This window comes from Apteryx mantelli, chromosome 15 (genome assembly GCF_036417845.1).
Source record: "Apteryx mantelli isolate bAptMan1 chromosome 15, bAptMan1.hap1, whole genome shotgun sequence".
Taxonomy (NCBI): Eukaryota; Metazoa; Chordata; class Aves; order Apterygiformes; family Apterygidae; genus Apteryx; species Apteryx mantelli.
This window is the reverse complement of record NC_089992.1, coordinates 17,424,625-17,444,663: the sequence shown is the minus strand read 5'-3', so window position 1 is coordinate 17,444,663 and position 20,039 is coordinate 17,424,625. Positions and strand designations below refer to the sequence as shown.

Sequence of the window (20,039 nt, the reverse complement as noted above, 5' to 3'; positions counted from 1 at the left end):
CTTCTTAGCCAAGTAAGCTTAAAATGCAGAGCTGGTTTTCCCATTATCTGTAGAAATGAAGATTTTCCCATTTCTTGTTTTAAATTTCTGAAGAGCAAGATTAGTCTTCATCACTTATGTTCTTGTGATATCTGTATGTGCAGATATAAGACAACGTGACATTGCTGTGACATTGAGCAAGTTTTGCTCACAGTCCTTTAAATTGCAACATACAGAAAACAACTTTGAAACTGACATTTCTGCAGATTTGAGCTACAAATAGGCGTTATTACATCTTCAAAGAAGATGTTACACACAGCCCACAGTTTGAGAAATCCTCACCTTTTTGTATTTATGTGGATATGTGCATCTTTCTATAGTTCCCTGTGTTGCTCCACGATTAACATTGCCTAATCGTTCTTCCAAGTGAATCAGCTCCTAAAAATTACCAAGGAACAATGTAAGAACTGATGCTTCAATTATCTTGAATAAACATTAATTTTATTCTAACCCTTTCACAGAATGACAGACGCCTGTCAATTCCCAAATTACTCAAGTACAGGCAAGGGGTAGTACAAAAAAGGGTATGTCGTGCAGGAAGAGTGATGGGTTTCCATAAACAAACACAACACTGCCCCATATTTTAAGACACGGGAAACATTATTTTACTACTAAAAAATTAGAAACTGTTTTTCAGCTAGGAATGGTTATCAGTATGTTCACACATACTTGTGTGTCTAGTGACAACAACGCAATTAAAATCCACTAATAAAATATTTGCTTTCTAATAGTCATTATGGCTTAGAAGAAAAACGTGGCTTAAGTGGAAATACAGTGACTGATTTCTTATTCTCCAGCAATAAGTTGATTAGAACCATGAGATGTCACTGAAGATGTTTTCAGTGGACTAGGTCATTAACTCTCTGCATCTGATACTTTTTTTTCTTTTAAAGTTCCTGCACTACATAGCAAACAGGACAGCACTATCAAATTTGCCAAGTTTCACTCTGACTAGGAGAATCCTGGCATTCAGATACACCAGTACCTTTTACCAAGATATCCTGCGAAGTGCTATATCCTACTTATTGGGGGGGCGGGGAGGGGGGGGAGCAACAAACAAAATGTAGTGTCAGTTAATAACCACCTAAGCCTAACAAAAGACCTAGCAAAAGGTCCAGGGCACCTTTTGTTTACTGACTTTTCAAAGTATTTTCAGCACCTATTCCCAGCCCACAATAATGTGGTCATTCTATAAATTAAGGGTATTTTCTTTATGTTTCTTTTATATCCATGTATAGAGCTAGTTCTAACATACACCCTCCCCATATTCCCTCATGACATAGTTTGGCATATATCTATTTTTGTTCTATTACAAACCTCAAAATTGCCCCTGAAAGGGCCTCTGAATGATGTTCCATCCAATCCCGATGAAATGTAACGGATGTGAGGGTAGCCCGCCATGTCTGGTACCTATTCAAACAGCAGATGTTAAGTTAAACCTATTCAGAACAGTTTCAGTATTTTACTGTTCACTTCGTAAAATGTAAGATCCTTTTGCTTTTATTGAATCACTCACTTATCATTTATACTCCTCTGCTTGAACATAAAATTCCAGCTGACAGCATAACACAACACTACACTGAGCTAAACATAACCAGAAGCAAAACAAAAATTAGACTAGATCCACTATTATAATCTCTCCGCATCTGCATTGCATATTTCTTGGTCTCACTCACCAAGTCTCACAATCTCAATCTGATTTGTATAAACACACTGTAATATCTAAGTATTTTTGTAAACAAAACTCCTCAAAACTATGCAAGAAGTTACTAATAGGACCTGCTATGGATTCTCAAATATAAGGTTTTGGTACCACAGAAGAAACAAGGCAAATAGTCTTGAAAACAGCCAATACCCTTATCTTACCGAAGCAACCAAACACCTTAAGACGTACTTCAAATTTAGAGGTAAATTAAAAAAAAAGTAACACTTGAAAACTTGGATAAACCTGATAATCTAAAGTCATAGGCACCTCTAAATACACACTATATTCAAGCATCCACTGGCTTCCTTAGATATTAGGAGATACAAGCAGTGAACAAAATGCAGTGTCCAGTGATATACCCTACAGGCACTTCAATCACCAGCACTTTTCACACAGGCAAGGGAAAAGGTAGTTAACATACCAAGGACCACCTTCATAGCAGGGCTTCTAAGTTCCATTTTGAGCCCCTGAAGACAAGTAAATAATAGTACTGACTTTATGTTAGAAACGTTCCAGCAGCAGTTTTTAATAAACAGGTTAGAAAACCCTCAAAATAATCAGCACATTCAGTTTACTTAAACACGCAGAGCAGTCTGTGGAAGAGACTAGTTTGGAAATAATGTTATGTATTTCAGAAACATCTTCCCCTCTGTGCTGTCCCTGTTGCTCTAAGTGGTGGCTCAGAATATATCTTACTAGGCTGTCTGCAAATCAAACATCCCAAATATTATCCAGGAAGTCAGATATTTATGTGCTACTTTTCTTATTTCCCACAGACAAGTCTAAGCTTAACATATATAAAGATTAAAAAAACTGAATGAATGTGTTGTGTGAAAGCATAGACAAAGTTATTCATACAACATAACAGACACCAGTACGCTACCTTTCTATATTTTTCAAATCTAGTCCAGTACCTAAAATCCGACAGGGATAGCAAAGATGTCTCTGCCCTCATTCATTTTGTTTAAAAAAGAAAAATGAATATGATTAATTTTAAGTTCAGCAGTTTACATGTTGCTTGTCAAATGATGACCAGGTAGTGCCAATACAAGTCACAAACACAGACACGATATCAGTACTAGATTTTTATAAACCAGAGTAACAGAAAGTGGTGATTTTATTCTCAGAATATTTCCAGAATGATCACATGTGAGAGGGGCACCTCTCACAAGTAACCTGAATATCTGTTGGTCTGGCTTCTATTAAGTACTAATTAGAGTTGGAGATGGGAGGTAAGCAAGACAGAACGACTGCTGCAAAGTCCAACAGTGCATCAATTCAAGATCTAAGTCGTCATGTAATATGCAAAATGGATTTACAGAGATTACTTACCAATACGTGGAGTTCAATATGATTACCAATATAGAATTTTGTACAGAAAGGTATGTACATTCACCTGCTAAAACATTTCATGGAACTGTAATATCTGTTGGTGTCACAGGTCTTACTGTTTGACAAGACATATAAATTGTAGCTGTGACAAAGGAGTTTCATGGTGCAGAGAGAGATAGCAAGCACATTAAAAATACAATTATTTGAAAAAGTTACAGTTGTAAGAAATCTCTCCCAGATAATCAGTGATTTATGATCCATCCTTCATTAAAGTGCGTAATTCTACTTCATCTTCCAATTATGGAAAACGCAATTAAAGAACCAGCTCACTGATCCACAATATGAATGTCCTTGTGGTTACAGATTTTTACTAGGTTTAGGCGCAGTTGACATCATTTGGAAGTTTCCACTGCCCGTTAATACATCATGAATTGATTGCCTCCACTCAGAGGCAAACAAAAACTAACCACAGTCTTGAGCATCCCTTTCTGTTTTCTTGATGCACCAGAATTTGAAAACAGTCTGTTAGAAAACCATGCATCTGAGAAGCAAACACTGCACCACAACAGGAGCTGTGAAGTCGCAGGCGTTTCGGCTCACAGTGTAGCAGCACATTACGGCAACCCACTCTAACCCTAGAGAACCGGGCACCAATCCATAAATTGCTTGGGATGGAAACTGAGACAGCCTCAAATTCCCTTTGTCTGTTCATTGCTCTGAACTTCCCACTTCTTAATAAAGCCATTTAAGGATGAGAAATAGGACTTCAATTGCAGCATACTTTAGATCGAGCCAGAAGGGTAAGAGCTCTTGACTAAAAGAACTTTCACAAAATTCAGAAGAATTTCACATCAGGCATGCACACAAACCTTTGTCTCCCTAGCATGTGCTTACATAACTACATCCTAATTGCCTCAAGGACACTGTTTATCAACTGAAGTAATATGTGGCCAGCCAGGTCTCTCCATTGGAACCAATTCAGCTACTGCAGACCACCTACTTAAGAAACCTACTAAGCTTAATTTTAACACCACAAAAACAATTAAGATCCTCTCCGAGTACATACTGCAATGAACAACAAAACTTACACAATAGGAACACTGGGTGGGACAAACTTTTCAGACTGTCACATTATCCTGATGTGGAGTGGTATATAACCTCTAAAACGTTATCTGAACCTACATCATGTACAGGCTCTTTTATGGAAAATTCTGAAAGAGCAGCTTACATTTCTGGCCAAGTATAACACTGTATTGGGAAACAAACACCTCTGTACGAACAAATTAGTGCTATTACCTCAGAACAAGCAGTTTGCTAGCACAGCAAAACCGTACCTAACTATGTTTGTGACTACAAGCTAGGGGGAAGATGGGGAAGAGGGGAAGATCCGTAATGCCTAAGAACAGCCTAACTAAAATCCATTTGACAGTTACCATCAAGCTTCAAATGCAAAGAAAAGTTCTCTGCCCTCTTTAAACAGCTTCAGCATGGTTAACCACACATGGAAGTGTGTTTTCAGCAAGTTCTGAAATTAAACATAACAACAACAACAAAAAAATCTAAAAAGGTAATGCTAGTCTATGCTAAATGCTTGTATATATTCTTTTCAAGTCAGTTAAATTATAATATATACGTTAAAATAATATACTTTATATCTGCAAAGTCTGCTACAAGTCTGCCCAAGAACAGCTTGTTTCCTCTAGAACAAGTATTACCAGTTTCTGGCTTTGCACTTTCTATCGACTCTATCCATTATCAAGAAAATTTGCAGCAACTAAAAAAGTCAAGGCAAAGTCTGAATCATTTACAACACTGACATTCTGAAACAGTTTGAATTAACCTGCAGGGAAGATATTCTCTTCTCTATCCTCCTTTTTAAACACCTTCCATCTTTCCAGGAGTCTTTTGCCTACCACTAGTCACTGTTAACAGAGAGCCTTCCATTCACTCACCTTTGTCCATCCCAACCTTTCATTCAATGGTTCACATTAAGGATGACCTTCATACTTACTAAAACACTATATGCTTATCTAATTAACTGCTTGGATACATGTCAATACTCAAAAAGAAGTAAAGCTGTTCAGTTAATATCTTAATAAGCCAGCTTCAAGCAAGGAAAAGTAGCATTTTCCCTGAAGAGATGCTGTGATGCAGCTAGTCAAGACTATTTCAAACCTAAAGTTAACTCTGACCTGTAATATCTATATCAAGTTACAACCTTGAGCCAGTTACCTCAAGATATTTCATAGTAATTTTTAAAATGTTACCGTACAGAACAGTTACATATCTTAGAGATGTGATACCTGTATGACTGTACTCTGAGTGAATGCACGCCTCGTGCATGATTGGATTATTCTGATCAGTGCATCCACCAGAATGTACTGGGACCTACTGGCCTATGCTTTCAAATCCCTCCCAATTTCCACAATTAAGTATAAAGATGGCTCTGAAATAGGAGAAAAAGGGGAGGGGGTAGCATATGAAAGCTGGGTACAGAACACCTGAGGGAGGTTAAGTTACTGTGAATAACCACTTCTTTGAATGATGATCCAGAGATCTCCCTCTGACTAGCAAGCTGCATTCCACATTCAGAGACAAGTTAAGAAGTCTTAAGGCTTGCATCAACCCTGGTCCATAGCTAGCAAACTGTAAAGTATGGCTAAATTTCTTCCCAAGTATCTCAATATAGGGGACACTATTCAAAAAAGCAGAGGAAGCTGGAGACAAGAGACTGAAATAGTGTATTCCAGGAACTTCTTCAGTAAACTGATAGCTGTGACAATTTGAGATCCATTTAGATAGTCTCAACTACTTATTTTATAAACCAGAAACTTAAAAAAAAAAAAATCCACCAAATCCCAATACTGTGCAAAATGTGACCAAGAGTCATATCTATCAGAGCTTTGCGTGTTTTAAAAATAATCTGAATGGAATGTCTGAAAAGATAACAAAAAGACAGGTTTGTCTGGAAAGTCTGAAGCCATTGTAGATAGAACTTTGTATTGGACCAAATCCTTGTGAAAGAGTAAAAACACCTCAATTGCTTCTATTTCTTGAAACAGTATCATGTTAAAGACCATCTTCAACAAGTTTGATAGAGAACAAATAGTCAATAAAAGCAAAATGATTCAATATATTTCCCACTGTTGTGGGCAGAACATTACTATGTCTCATATTAAACAGATTAGTTTCTATTTAGATTTGCAGATCTGCCCTGAATAAGTAACCCAGTTGTTTAGAGGTGCTGAAGAACTGTTCTCTAACAGGCATCATCTTATGCACAGACTCCTGGTCTAAGTGGCCCAAGACAAGCAGTGGCCCAAGACAACTAGGTCAGGTAAAATTTTGTGGCTTCCAAACCAACAGTTTTACAAGGCGGGATATCAGTTTTCTGCTCCCATTTCTCATCTCTGACTCCACAACAACTTTAGATCTTGTGCTCCCCGGTTTTCAAAAAAGGAAGCATTTAAGAGCATCTCACTCATCCTCTCCCCTGGAAAGAGCTTCCCATCTGTCGCTGAAGTATGCTGCAAAAGGATTATTAGCCCAGATGGAAGATGAAATTTTCAAAGGCCACTTCCCAAGCTGGAACACCTGCCTAACTCACACTTATTTTAGTGTTTCAAAAATTCTAGACCTAATGCAGTACTAAGAAAACTGACAAAACCCTCAGGTATATTTGCTAGCATATCTGAGATATGGAAAGTTAGATGATACCCCACTGCAAGCCACTTCTGACTGCTAATAAGTTCTGAAAGAGGGTAGATATACCATGGTATTCTCTTCTGAACTCTGAACACATTAGTTTTTCTTCATATCTTGAAATGTTTTTAAACTAATTGGGGAAGATGCAGGAGGAGGGCTGATTACATCCTTAGAACAGCACAATAAAATAGATAGCATTGGATGAAAGGTTTTCATCATTCTGCATGCTCCTCTACTGGTGTTTCATATAAATGAGTAATGTCCAGAAAACATGGGAGACAGGATAGACAGCCATATAGAGAAGGGAACCATTTCAGGATGTCCTCAGGCCAAATTTAGAAACATCTTCCAGAGATTTCTTTTCGGATTTTTTTCTCTCCATATCTCACAAGAAACCGATTTTTTTTTTCCTGAAGCAACAGAGGAAAGGAATTCTCCCTGAACAGGAGTTACAAACATAGGATGTGTTTTGGCTAGTCAGAATGATGGTTGATATATAGTTCATCATGAGAAAATCATGTTCCTTTAAACATCTGTCTCAGCTTACTAAATTATGGAAATTCCCATCTAGTCCACTCAGCTGTGCTAACAGGTGCTGAGCACTCTGCAAAGAGCCTTTCATCAACAGTGCCAAATGAGCAGCCAGAGACGCACTGAGGTAAAAAGAAATTCACGTGGCATCGGACAACAAGCACCAGCATCAAGAACCAAGGAACAGATAAAGCCTCTGTGCGCCTCTTCTGTCTCTCTTGTCTGATGTTACATTAGTTATGACGCACACATGGATCTTCTGTTGATTCTTCCTAAAACACGTCGCTCAAGCTTGCAGAGTATTTACCCAGGAAGGAATCCATAGTGATAACCACTTTGACAGAAGCTTTTTTCCTCAGCACATACATGGCATTAAAGCGATAACAGCAGGAACACTGATCAAAGTAATTGCATTAACTCAAGTAGAGAAACAGCCTAATCCTTGTCTAGGTAGATGTGAAGGAAGCACTTTTAACTGCTTTTTATAAAGGATTTATCCTGAAGCAACATTTAAACAAGTGAAAGTAGCCTCAATCAAGCTAAGAGAGGGTGGGGGAAACAAAAAATCTCCTTTTCTATTCCAACCACCAGATCTGTTGAACACTAATTATCTCCCCCAATGCATCTTTATCATTTTGTCTCCCTGAGGATCAAAACTGCAGTCTGCATTCCAGCACTGACTAGATGAAGACTTAGATTATCTGCATTCAATTAAAACCTGAGATTGATTTATCACAGTACTGTTGTCATTATAGCCTAAATCATCCATTATACCCTTTGTGGCATGACAATACCAGAAGGGGTTTTAGCATGCCTGAAGAGACAGAAGATGCAAAGTCCTATCAGACAATCTGCTATTTTGGAATATGGATTCAATATGAATCAATTTTTCAATTGAGTTACTGCATGACTTATTTTAAAAGATTTTTTTCCCCCCAAAATTAAAAATGGAGAACATCAACACTGGATGACATCTGCATCAAAAATGCAACTAATGAGCCTTGTAAATTGCTATTTAGTACAGTCTGCCCTTACTGCAAGAAGAAAGCACTCCTCATAACATTAATCAACTGTAGCAGAGGATCTCTAATCACAGTTCAGGTGCTCCTCCCTTTCCCCAAATTCCTAAAGTCTCATGAAAAAAGTCAAGTTACAGCACCAATCTAATCTGCTGCTCTTTAATAATAACCTAAATAGGTGTTTTCAGTTAAAATCCAATTAAGTTTATGTTAGATGAAAAACTTGAATACTTGCTCTATATTCAACAAGGTGCCTGGCAAGAAACAATTATGCTGACAGATCTGCTGCACTCACACACACATAAATGAAGAAACCTTCAGCTTTTGTTATTGCCATAGAAGGGGTAGAATCATCAAAAGGTACTCTTAATGCTTTGAGCTCATTGTATACATTACTGCTGGCAGTGCTCTAACCTGTCTTTATGTTCTCCTATCATGTGTAATCTGAATAGATTTTAAATTAGTCTGAGACTCAGAACACAACTTCAAAAGTCTAACACTTGATCTGATCACAGCAGGCTTCAAAACAGCCCCCAAACATTTGAGAAAATATTGCTTACAGCTGCCTACACACTGCAAAGCATGCTGTCAGTATGATGCGTACAAAAGCTCAAAATATAAACAACTTCAATTCCACTTCACTTAATCCCTCCATCCAGGGATTCATGAATTACTGTACTGAGAATTAGATAACCCCACAAAAATACACAGAAGTTTCTGTAGAGTTACAGAACCCTTTTTCATCCAACTTCTACATCAGTTAGTAGCAGCAGTTATTGAATAGAAGGGCAAGTCTCCCCAAAACATTTATCACACATTCAGCAAATACTTCTGAAGATATCTATCACAGATTCTTCCTTCTACTGCTAAGAAGAAATTAAACATGGGGTCCCAGCTATTTGTTTGCATCATGTTTGAGTTGTAGGAATTGTCCTATGAAACTTAAGTTTTCTCAGCATACTATGATACGTGAATCAGCTGAATTTAAATTTTCTAGAAACTTCACAGAATTAATGGAAATAAACCTCAAAACTGACTTATTAGCCCTGTGGTGACAGAAACTGAGATTTAAAAGGCACGAGATTTAAAAGACACTTACTACCTCCTAATGCAACCACAATTCACTGAACTATTAGAAGGGCCCTTTCTTATTGAGAAACTAAAGCAACTAATGTTATCCCTTACAGTACACCACCTGAAATAAATGTGAAAGAGGCAAAAAATTTTCCATCCATTTGAAAAACAGACACCTAACCAAAAAAGCACATAGAAAAATGTAATTTGTATAGATGATGCACAGGAAAGAAGATGCACAGGAAAGAAGATAACGCAATAAGAATTTTGGTGACTACATCTAAACACCAAATTCCACAGACTGCTGAAGAAATCAGTGGTAAGCAAGCTGTGCATCAAGGAATTAGCAGTCCTAAAACATCACTGAAGTACTTGAAGATTATCATGTTAGTTAAGGAGCAAGCAATGTAAGAACAAACTACGAAGAAGTGGCTATTACTACAGCACTGATTGCAAACTTGCAGTTCAATCCCTAGATATCAGTTCTTGCCTCCAACAGAGGTATTTAGGATGCATAAGACTTGCATATTGATTTTTAATTACAATTTTAGCATTTGTCTACAGACAGATCACAATTTTGATTAGTATAGCTACCTTTAAGCAGGTTAAATAATATGGGTTAACCACTTAAATACCTCATGGGAAGTCTAAACACACTGAGTTAACCAAATTTGTGTCTTGGTGAATTTTAATTAAGCCACATTAAGAATGTTCTAAGAACATTCTTTCAAAAATATCACTCTGTAAAAGTCATACCTAATTATTCAGATTTTCCTTAACTTTTTTATCTACAGTAGAAAATAAAGTGTAACAAGGAACTAGTTCACCTCTCCCCCCCCCTTCTTGTTTCTTGTAGCACTTCATGCTACAAATTTATACTTTATCACAAGGAATTAGGTTGATGGACACCAAATATTATTTGAAAACAACCAAATTTCTAGATGGAATTACAGCTGTGCTGTATACAGATTTTTTTTTTTTTTTTTAAGCACCAGTGTTAATCCTCGAACACTAGGTGGAAAATTGGTACTTTTAACATTCTATAACTCATTAAAGAAGAATCTAAACTTTAAAAAAATCAGATGCAGAGGGTCAATGCATTGTAATGCAAGAGAGAATTTAATTCAGGTATGTTTCTTTTACAAGAGCTGAAGTTAGAAATGTTAGTGTCCTAAACTATTTTATCTTACTAGACACCAGCCTGTTCTAGTTTCCTATCTGGGAGCAACAAGGACAGCAGAGTATTTTCAGCTGAACCACTAACTTTCACAGCAATCTATCCATATCCAATTAAATGCAATAAACCTTAAAATAAATTTCCTAACAAACTAAAAAAAAATTACTGGCAACAACCAATGATCACAATTTTTCACAAGCTATTTCCTTACCATTAGAGGAAGAGCCCCTATTTGCAAGTGATGAAGTCGAGGAGGTGCATGGTAATGGGCCAAGTGAGGGTGCAAGGGCCCTGGTGGATAAGTAGCTGCAGTCACACCAGCTTCAATTCCCAGTTCCCTGTCACATGAATGAAAGTGGCATTATAATAAAGGTACATCTTGCCTCCAAGATACAATTCCACTGCTTTGGGAAGTGTACAACACAGCACATCTATCAACACAAGTTTTTTATATAAGACTTTTTAAAACCTATTTAGACTTTGCAAAAAGCATCTTGGTCTTACCACAAACTAAACTTGTTTTTAAGGCAGCTGTGAAGACTTAATATGACAAATCTGTACAGATGCAACTCCACAGTTATTACGCTGAGTAATGCTACCAGTGTGGAGTCTTCTCTGTAGCTCATCATTAAGTGTGGGAACAGAAGTGTCACACATGCACCTCTTCCCTCGTGGTTCAAAACTAATATCTTTCATCCAGATAATAAATACATTGCAGAACTTAAATCTAACCTTCATGCCCAATGCAATTTTAAATAAGCTTGTAACTCAGATCTGAACTTTTATGAAGAACATTAATGCGAGAATAATCTTCAGCAATATTCTGCTTGCGTATTTTAAAATCAATTCTTGAAATAACTAACTGCAGTGTCACTCAATTCCATTTTTAAAAGCAATGGACAAATAAAAATAGAAATATTATTTAAGATATTGAGCACTACAAGCAACATTTCAAAGCCATATCAACATCTATGCATTTTAAACTACAAGTACACACAGCACTTTTTAAAATCACAGCCAGCACTATCAACACATCTTAGGTCTTTTGTTCTGAGAACATGTCAGTAGAATAACAAAACACCAAAATAGTATCTGATTACTGACCAGGCAGACCTCTCTGGAGCTTGTCGAGGATGGGAAGACATTGTCTGAGGCACATGAATATGATGCCCATGACCGTAATTGGGATGCATTCTGTGAGGATGTGGAGGAGGCCGTTCATGAGCACGTCTAGAGAATACAAAACAGCAGTTAACTTCACCTATTTGTTAGTATCGAGAAAGTAATGTTCATAATCAAACTGTTATAGTCTGAATTACTGGAAGCAAACTAAAATAATACACCCCCATACAGTATTTTAATTTCAACTTTAGAGATAAGTTAGAAACTATAATACAGATTTAATATTCAAATATGAAATGGATCGTGTAGTTTCATATATGGTGATGCACTGAGATATGCTGCAAACAGCTTCAGCTACTGTGATCCGGCCTCACCTGCCAGACGTGAAGACAGAAGGGCTGACAGTGTTTAATCCTAATCTCAAACTGCAAGATGGAAAGCAGTCCAGGTCACGTGATGATCATGTCAAGATTCAGAGTGATTCACAGCTATGCTGCAGACCCCATCCTTAGTTTGTTTATAATAAAACTGCGCTAGAGAAAAGCTTAAGTAAAAATTAAACTAATTGGAGGACACTTTCCTTGAAACATGTTTGTGTCACAGCTCATGTAATACAAGCACACAGTTTTCACCATGCCAACTAGTATAAGCAACTACAGTTTTGGACAAAATCTTCTAAAAAAAAACCTGCTGGCTGAATTTTGTTACTTTACTGCTTTCCACTTGCAGAAAAAAAAATTATTGGTATTCTTATTTCCCTTGCATTCAATGCGGAGAATAAGTTTTTATTCTAGGTCAAACAAGAACCTTGATTTTTCCAAAAGCAGCACACTGCCTGCAAATTAAGTGCCACCTTAAACTACTTGACAGGCTAGATTAGACATTTTGTAAATTTAGAGATGTCTAGAAATGTAATATTATTTTACTGCGCATTGTTCTAACCACTGTAAACAGACTTTTCTCCAAAGAAATCTGCCAAGCTTGTATAAGTTATGATAGCCGTATGACTTTTTTGCAATGGCAGAGACCAACACATGAATAGACTGGTCAGTAGAACTTATTTCTAGTCTCGCCTCCCTTCACCCCTCACCAGTTCCTTTCGTAAAAACTGAATGCCATGTAGGCCCACTTTTCTCATAATGAGGATACATATATAGCTGAATTTTAAATTAAAAGAAACTAATTTGAATTTGTTTCTGTGAACGTAAGACTCCTGGCTATCTAGCCCACAATCGTACCATAAAGCGGGTGATCAAATTTATACAAACAGAAAACCTATATGCTATGCAAATGCAGTGCACCCTCACACTGACTTCTGCACATTGTGTCTGAACCCAAGGTCCAAAGGAAGCTACAGCTGTTGTATCCACACTTGTGACACTACAGTGAGAAAATGACTCTAACCACTCTCTGCCTGCAATCCTGAGAAAGTCTTGTATTGCTAGACAGAAGGTATCCAAGACCATTAGTATCCCATGGTATTTCTAGAAATGCAGGATGAAAAAACATCCTAAGAACTCTTCGAGATGCTGGGACAAGGAATCTATGGAATTCTAAGCCTTCTGGCCACCTCCAGGATATTGCAAATAAAGTGATCTCAACCTGTGTATTATGTAACAGACTGAAAATACTCAAATTTCTGCTTATAAGAGTATGATACAGTTTATATTGGGTTGGGCCAAGACATTTGCAAAACTGGTTTTGCATGTAATTTGTATGAGTATTAGAGGGAAGAGAGAGAACAAGGGATGAACAAGTTCCAGAAGATTACAAAACAAACCCACAGAGGAAAAGCCTCACTGAGCAACAGAAAACTTACACTGCCTGAGACTGGTGACCTCAGAGAGAGTTTCAGGGAACAACTTATTAGCAACCTTTCGCTACAATTTCTATATGTACAAAGAAAAAATACTAGGCAAAGAAATGCCATATATCACAGCATTTCCACCCCTAATTACCAAAAGGCTTCCAGAACTGATGAGACAGCAATTACCACTGTTTTTCCTTAAAATTTCTTCCACTTTTAGAGGCCTGAATGTCCTAGCTTCCAAAGTTAATTTTGGAGTATGACCGTGTAATCACAGGCATACACAAAGGGTATGCCTGTGCGTTTAGGTTGAGTTTAGATTGGGTTTAGATTAGGGTGTTTAGCAGTTATGACATTTCCATAGCAAAGATGACAAAAAGAACAGATCCACATTCAAATAGACCTAAATTTTAATGACAGAGAGAGGATTCCATTTCTTTCCTAGAAAGAAAGAGCATGTCATCTGTAGTTATGCAATCAGACTCTCATAAAATTCAGTGTCTTCAAAAAGAAATAGAAGTATGCTCTGTAATCTCTTTTTGAGAGGGAAAAGAGTTACTGCCTATATACATTTTTTATTTATTTGGAAAAACTGTCTCAAAAGTTGTAGTTAAGGAAAGCTTTTGTTTAAGCATTAACCTTTAAATCCACTGTAAATTAGTTACCAGTAGAATTTGTATAACCAAGTTAAGAGCAACAACTGGAGAGCTCATTCTTGAAGTTCTTAGATATCTAAAAACATTGTCTCCAAAATTAAAATAATTTCAATTATTTTGTGGTTGAACTCCAACCCAGGACTAACCTGATCACTGTTGACACTAATGTCATGCGTCTAGTTTAACAACAACAGTAGTATCTCTTAAATAGTATCACCAAAGCTACATCTTAACATCGGTCACATTCTCAAACCGATTTTACTCACTCTCTTCCTGCTCCCCACTTCTAAAAACACAAAAGCACAGTAAAGCTACGTAAATATCTAAGGTTCAATCTTTTTAAGACCTGGTAAGCCATCTCTTCTGAGAAATTATTTTAAAACATTAGTTATGTGAAAAGGATCTTAACAGTATCAATAAGGCAAAATACACTTTCAAGGAACAAATTCAGGAGGAGTAAGTCAGCTTATGACTTACTTTCTAGGCTGTCTAGTTTGAAAAGTAATCCCTGCCTGTTCTCTGGAGGAAAACTAATGGGCAAGAGAAACATAAGCTTCATACCTCTCCCACAGCCCATTGTACCTCTTGCCTTACCTGAGGACACTGCTGAGAGAAGTAAAGGAACAGGTTCAGTCTTAGCGCACACTCAGCTGTGATGTTAAAGACAAGTCTTACCATGGTTTAATTCTAACAGTTCCCAACCATGCAATTACAATTTGAGATTCACATGCAACATTTTACAAACCTGAGTGAAATGAATTATATGTTTAGATATTGTTCTGAGTACATTTGTGACATACGTTGGGTGCTGCATCATTCTTCTTCTCTGGACCTCCATCCTCTGGATCACTTCATGAGGATGTAGCCTCTGTGCTGGAGGTGCTGTTGCAGGGATGTGATGGGATATAGGCTGGTGCGTAGCTGGAAGATGCTGTGGAATCGGAGCAGCTGCATTGGCTAAAGGATGAGTTGGTGGTGGAGGTGGAGGTGGAACAGGATGAGAAGATGCATGAGAGGAGATTGAAGGATGAAAGGGATGCACTGGATGAGGAATAACATAATCTACTTGAGGAGGTGGTTGTGGCTGTGGAGGAGGATTTCCATGAGAGTGGGGACATGCAGACGCTTGATGGTGAAGAGGTCTGGTCAAAGAAGCATCTGCAATGAAAACATCAGGTGCTTTTAATCTGGTCAGTAGCAGTTTTCTGGATTAAATATGTTTTAAAGGGAGAAGGGGGTTGGGGGAAGCATCTTCACACAGGTGCGTCAGTATTATTACACCAATGGAAACAGCAGCAACACAGGAATATTATAAGAATATTCAACTTCTTAACAGAGTGATTCCAGTGGTATACCCTAAAAGTAGTCCAAACTTCCAGTAGCCAAAAATACTCCACTTGCTAATACTGGTGAGAAGAAAAGAAGCAGCTGTGTGATGCAAACTGAAGGAGATATGTGGTGAGAAGTCCTGTTTCAAGTTTGTCTAGCGTGTAACACTGATTTCTGGTTTTCTTTGGCACTAAACCATAGGTCACAAAATTAATCTAAACACCTCCTATGAGGCACATATTTGTAGTTGTTCAATGCAAAAAAAGAAAAAACCCTTAAGAAAATTCAGAATCAAAGGAAGGGGGGAAGGGGAAGCCCACACCCTCCTGGCAGCTTCATCCAACTTCAGACTCCAAATACACTAAATAAAGGAATCTATAGCTCTTTGGGGCTAGGAGGGAGGTTTGTTAATATTACATTTTTTCCCCCCAAGTCTACTATTTAAGTTGAATTCTGTAGGAGACTATAAAATGCAGAAGTAAAACTAGAATCATATATTAAAACTAATTAGTTGATTCCTTGAGCCTGCTCAAGCAGAATTCAAAAAAAAAAAAAAAAAAAAAGAGAAAGAAGAAAAGGGGGGGGGGAATCAAGGAAAAAGGCATTACTAAAATACAAAGGATAGAAAAGAAAGTATCTATAAAGAATCTAGGAGGCTGCTTATCTCAAATAACAACAGGAGACAGCAGAGTTTAATATGTGTATGTCAGAACTACGTAATTAAAACAACTGCAAGGAAAAGGAGAAAGTTTTCTGGAATTAGGCATGTTTAAGTTCAAATGCACCCAATGAAGTAAAAAATATCTTCCGGACATCACAATGGTTAACCAAAAGTCAAGCCTTAGATCTTTTCCCAACATACTGGTCCGCACAGCAATATATATAGCTATTTTTTGAAATCTGTCTATTGCAAGAAGAGCTGCTACTCAACTTTGCCACTCAAAGACTTCTCAAAGGAAATCTCAGATTGTTTCTGTTTAATTCCTTGACAGAAAGAGCCAAAATGTTTAAATACATTTCTTAACATTTGTATTGTCAGGCCAATTCTAAGACTGAAGCAAATGGATAGTAAAAGTCTTCATATTGTGTCAGGGAAGCTGTTTCTGTGTCTGCCCCCCCCACACCCAGGTACCCAGTACCTGTTGTTAGAATGGCAGTACTTACATGGAGAATGCATATAATGTCGACAGGAGGAGAGTGATGCCTGGGGAGGAGGCTGTGGCTGTGGCTGTGCAACAATACTCGATCCATATCCATCTATTGTTATTGACTGGCTTGGGCCAGCACCAGCCTGATGTCCATAAATTGCAGTTCGAGATGAAGAACCAGGACAGCAGGGGTCAAAAGCAGATGTCCCATGAAAAGCACCACTTCCATGACTTCTTATACCACTGCTGCTTAAGTCTACTGGCAATGCCTGCTGTGTAAACAAAACATCTGTTCTCAAACAGTTCTTCAAACATTGAAAACAGTCATCTTTAAATATACTGTGATAAAAACTATACTATCATAAGCCACCGGGAATAGGATTTTTGCATTTTAAGAATGTTCCAGAACAAAGCCTTAAAATATGCTTAACATTTCTTAATCCTAAATTGTTCAGTCTGGGGAAAGGGATTAAATTAATTACACTACATTGTATAAAAAACCTATTTTGGGTAAACCAGTGAGTATGCGAGAGCAGCATTCATTGAACTATTTGGAGGCAAACAACAAGCTTTAGCATTTTGTTTAGTTGTGCCTAACATAAGTGTTACAGAACTATTAAGTTGGTTTATGTTTTAAGTGTATGTTGTCAATTAAGTTGCACAGTACTGTTCTTAGATTTTTAACCATACTGTTTTAGAACTGTGATTTCAGTTGCTTAAAATAAATAAATAATCTTTAAAAATCTTTAGAAAAGCAACTCTTATACTTTTTACAAACAGAAAATTAGACTTGAATTTTTCTTCCCTTAGCAGTTTTGCAAATCATTCAGCTGCTTTATGATCTGCAGAGTATATTCTGAAGTGTTAATATTTGTTTTAAGAAGTCACTATCATCTTACAGTTATCAAGAGGATGCCAGCTGCAAATGATTATTTACTGAGTTATGACTTTTTGTTCATTTTTAATTTTGCTATATGTGTATCATGTTTTAAATTTTCCTTTTAGTTTCCTTTTATAATACCTGCTACAGAAAATAAGTAAATCACACACAATTCAGCATCCTATTTTATTCTATTCCATTCTCTCATGCCTATAATACGACTTCAAAATGCAAAGGGAGAGCCACAAAAGTTAAACATGCCTGGTCATGGTAACCGGTGCCAGAACTGCTGCTTGCTCCACAAGGTGCAGGCACTGGAGGAGGCCTTTCAACAGGGCAGCTGGAGTCACTGAATGAAGGAGACAGTGGAACAGCTGGATGAGGGTTGTGGTGGTGGTGGTGGTGGTGCTGAAAGTGGTGGCTGTGCTGCTGAAAGCAGCTTGTATGGGGGTGTCCCAATGCATGATGATTCTGTGAAGGTCCTCCACATGGAGAATGCTGAGGGCAGCATGACGGTAACCTTGGCATGGCAGGAGGGCCAGTTTCCAGTGTCGTATTAGATGCAGTTCTTCTTATATCATCTTGAAATTAAACAAAATTAATGTTGAAAAGAAAGAAATTAGTAAGCTGATCACAGTAAAACAGGGGCTGAAATAAAAGCATTAAGTAATTAACAGATTGGAAAACAGATTTAAACTAAAACAAAACACATATATAAACTGGATACAAAAAAGAGGATTCAGCTATGCCTGCAAATGAACCAAAACTGAATGGTTCAGGTGGATGTACTCATGACAGCTACTGGAGAAAGTCTTGCCTTATTATTCCACTAATTTAAGACAGTTATCAGTAGGACAAAGATGAAAGATTGTCCCTGTGACTAGTGTGCAGAAACCTATTTTTACACTTTGTCTTCAAATTCATGTGCAAATGTGGTCATTCATGGGGTTTTTTTGTATCCTGCTTGACCTGCAGAAAAAGGCAGAGCACCCATGTTTCAGGAATGTTGTGAGGCACCCCAACATCACAATAATAGTGAAAAGGGAGAGACAGTTACCCATGGTCACAATCCTCACCTCCAAGAACTTATTCTATTGTAGGTGGTTGCTAGGGGGGTTGTTTTGCTGTTTTAGAGAGATCCAGTCTTTCCCTCAAACCTTCAATCAGTAGCCAATGCCTAACTTAACTGCCTACTAACTCAAAAACAGCCCTCAATCAACCAAAAACACCTCCCCCCCCAAAAAACCCACTGTCAAATAAGTTTCTGTGGCCAGCAGGAAAGCAACTGGTTTGTGATAAACAAGAGAATAGAGTATATGGCTTAATGGTCCTTTCCAATTTCAAACTTAGTCTAGTATCCCACTTTCAGAAAAGATGGCTTCCACAATCCATTATTAACGGATACTGTCAATCTTCCAGTAACAACAGGAAGAAGTTCCTTTGTAACAGGTTCCATATACTTCTTTTCAAAGTTATCAGCTCTTTTTGTTATCAATACTGCTAGAGACAAGTCTCACTTTAACAAAGTCTAGTAATTATGCTACCTGTACATGCAGCTCTACAAGCAATCTACATGGGCAGATTCAAGGAACCTACACACATCCCTCATTTTTCCTTATAATACATATTTAAAAACAAACCAACCAAAAAACAAACAAAAACAAACTTTACAACACATTGCAGTGTAAGACTTCATTCCCAGTGAATGAGTCTGGCATCCTACCTACTACATTCTACCTCTTCAAAAAGGATGTGATCCATTAGGTATAACTGAACCATCCTGACAGACAGGAGCAGAAAGAGGCTCCTCCATGACCTCATTTATCTTTGGGGAGACTTTATTGAGATACTCAAGTTTACACAGCAAGTCTAACCAGTGTCAACTTACTACTGATATGTTCAGTCCTAAAAGCTCACAGGTATTTTAACTAGAGAAGTCTGATTAACTCCCTCTTTCTCCTTTATGCTATTAATTAGTAGGCAATGTGACAGTTTTAGAAGGCTCTCTTATTCTGTACCTCCAGCTGAAGTACCAGCAGTGCTGCTATTGGGAAGACTAGTCAAAGTCTCGGGTGCTGAGGAGGGGGGCTGGCTGCTGGAGACGTTTGAAGCTGCATCAGAGGCTGGCTCTGAGGTAGACGTATTAGAATTGTTACTGGAAGTTGAACTCACGACCTGGGACTCCACTCTAGCTGAGGTGGTTGGCACAACTGTTGGCTCTAGTGAGAAAAAAAAAAAAATTACATGTTCTTTAAGTTTTAAAAGCTGTTAGTTTTTTGTTTTCTTTCTTTTTAAACTATCTTACAAGAAATTTTGGATTCTGGTCTTGCCAGAGGCTGAGAAAGTCAGAACACAAAAGCCTGATGTGTATAACACACAAAAGTTAATTCGGTTTGGTTTATGTGTGAAAATTACCATTTTTGAACAGCCTTAGCATCCCTTTATTTAAAAAAAAAAAATTAACTAAAATTTTAAGAATCAATACAAAACCATTTCCTAAACCAAGTCTGCCATA

General features: G+C 37.6%; 1 protein-coding gene across 1 annotated transcript in view; it reads right to left on the bottom strand.

Annotated features, from left to right (window-relative positions):
* RNF111 (ring finger protein 111) overlaps positions 1-20,039 on the bottom strand; it is a 63,018-nt gene that overhangs the window by 11,549 nt on the left and 31,430 nt on the right. The window contains exons 5-11 of the mRNA XM_067305258.1: positions 19,543-19,743; positions 17,786-18,105; positions 16,661-16,916; positions 14,968-15,325; positions 12,079-12,129; positions 11,687-11,812; positions 10,794-10,920 (exon numbers count right to left, since the gene is read on the bottom strand). Coding sequence (XP_067161359.1) covers positions 10,794-10,920; positions 11,687-11,812; positions 12,079-12,129; positions 14,968-15,325; positions 16,661-16,916; positions 17,786-18,105; positions 19,543-19,743 — 1,439 coding nt within the window. The remainder of the gene's footprint in view (positions 1-10,793; positions 10,921-11,686; positions 11,813-12,078; positions 12,130-14,967; positions 15,326-16,660; positions 16,917-17,785; positions 18,106-19,542; positions 19,744-20,039) is intronic.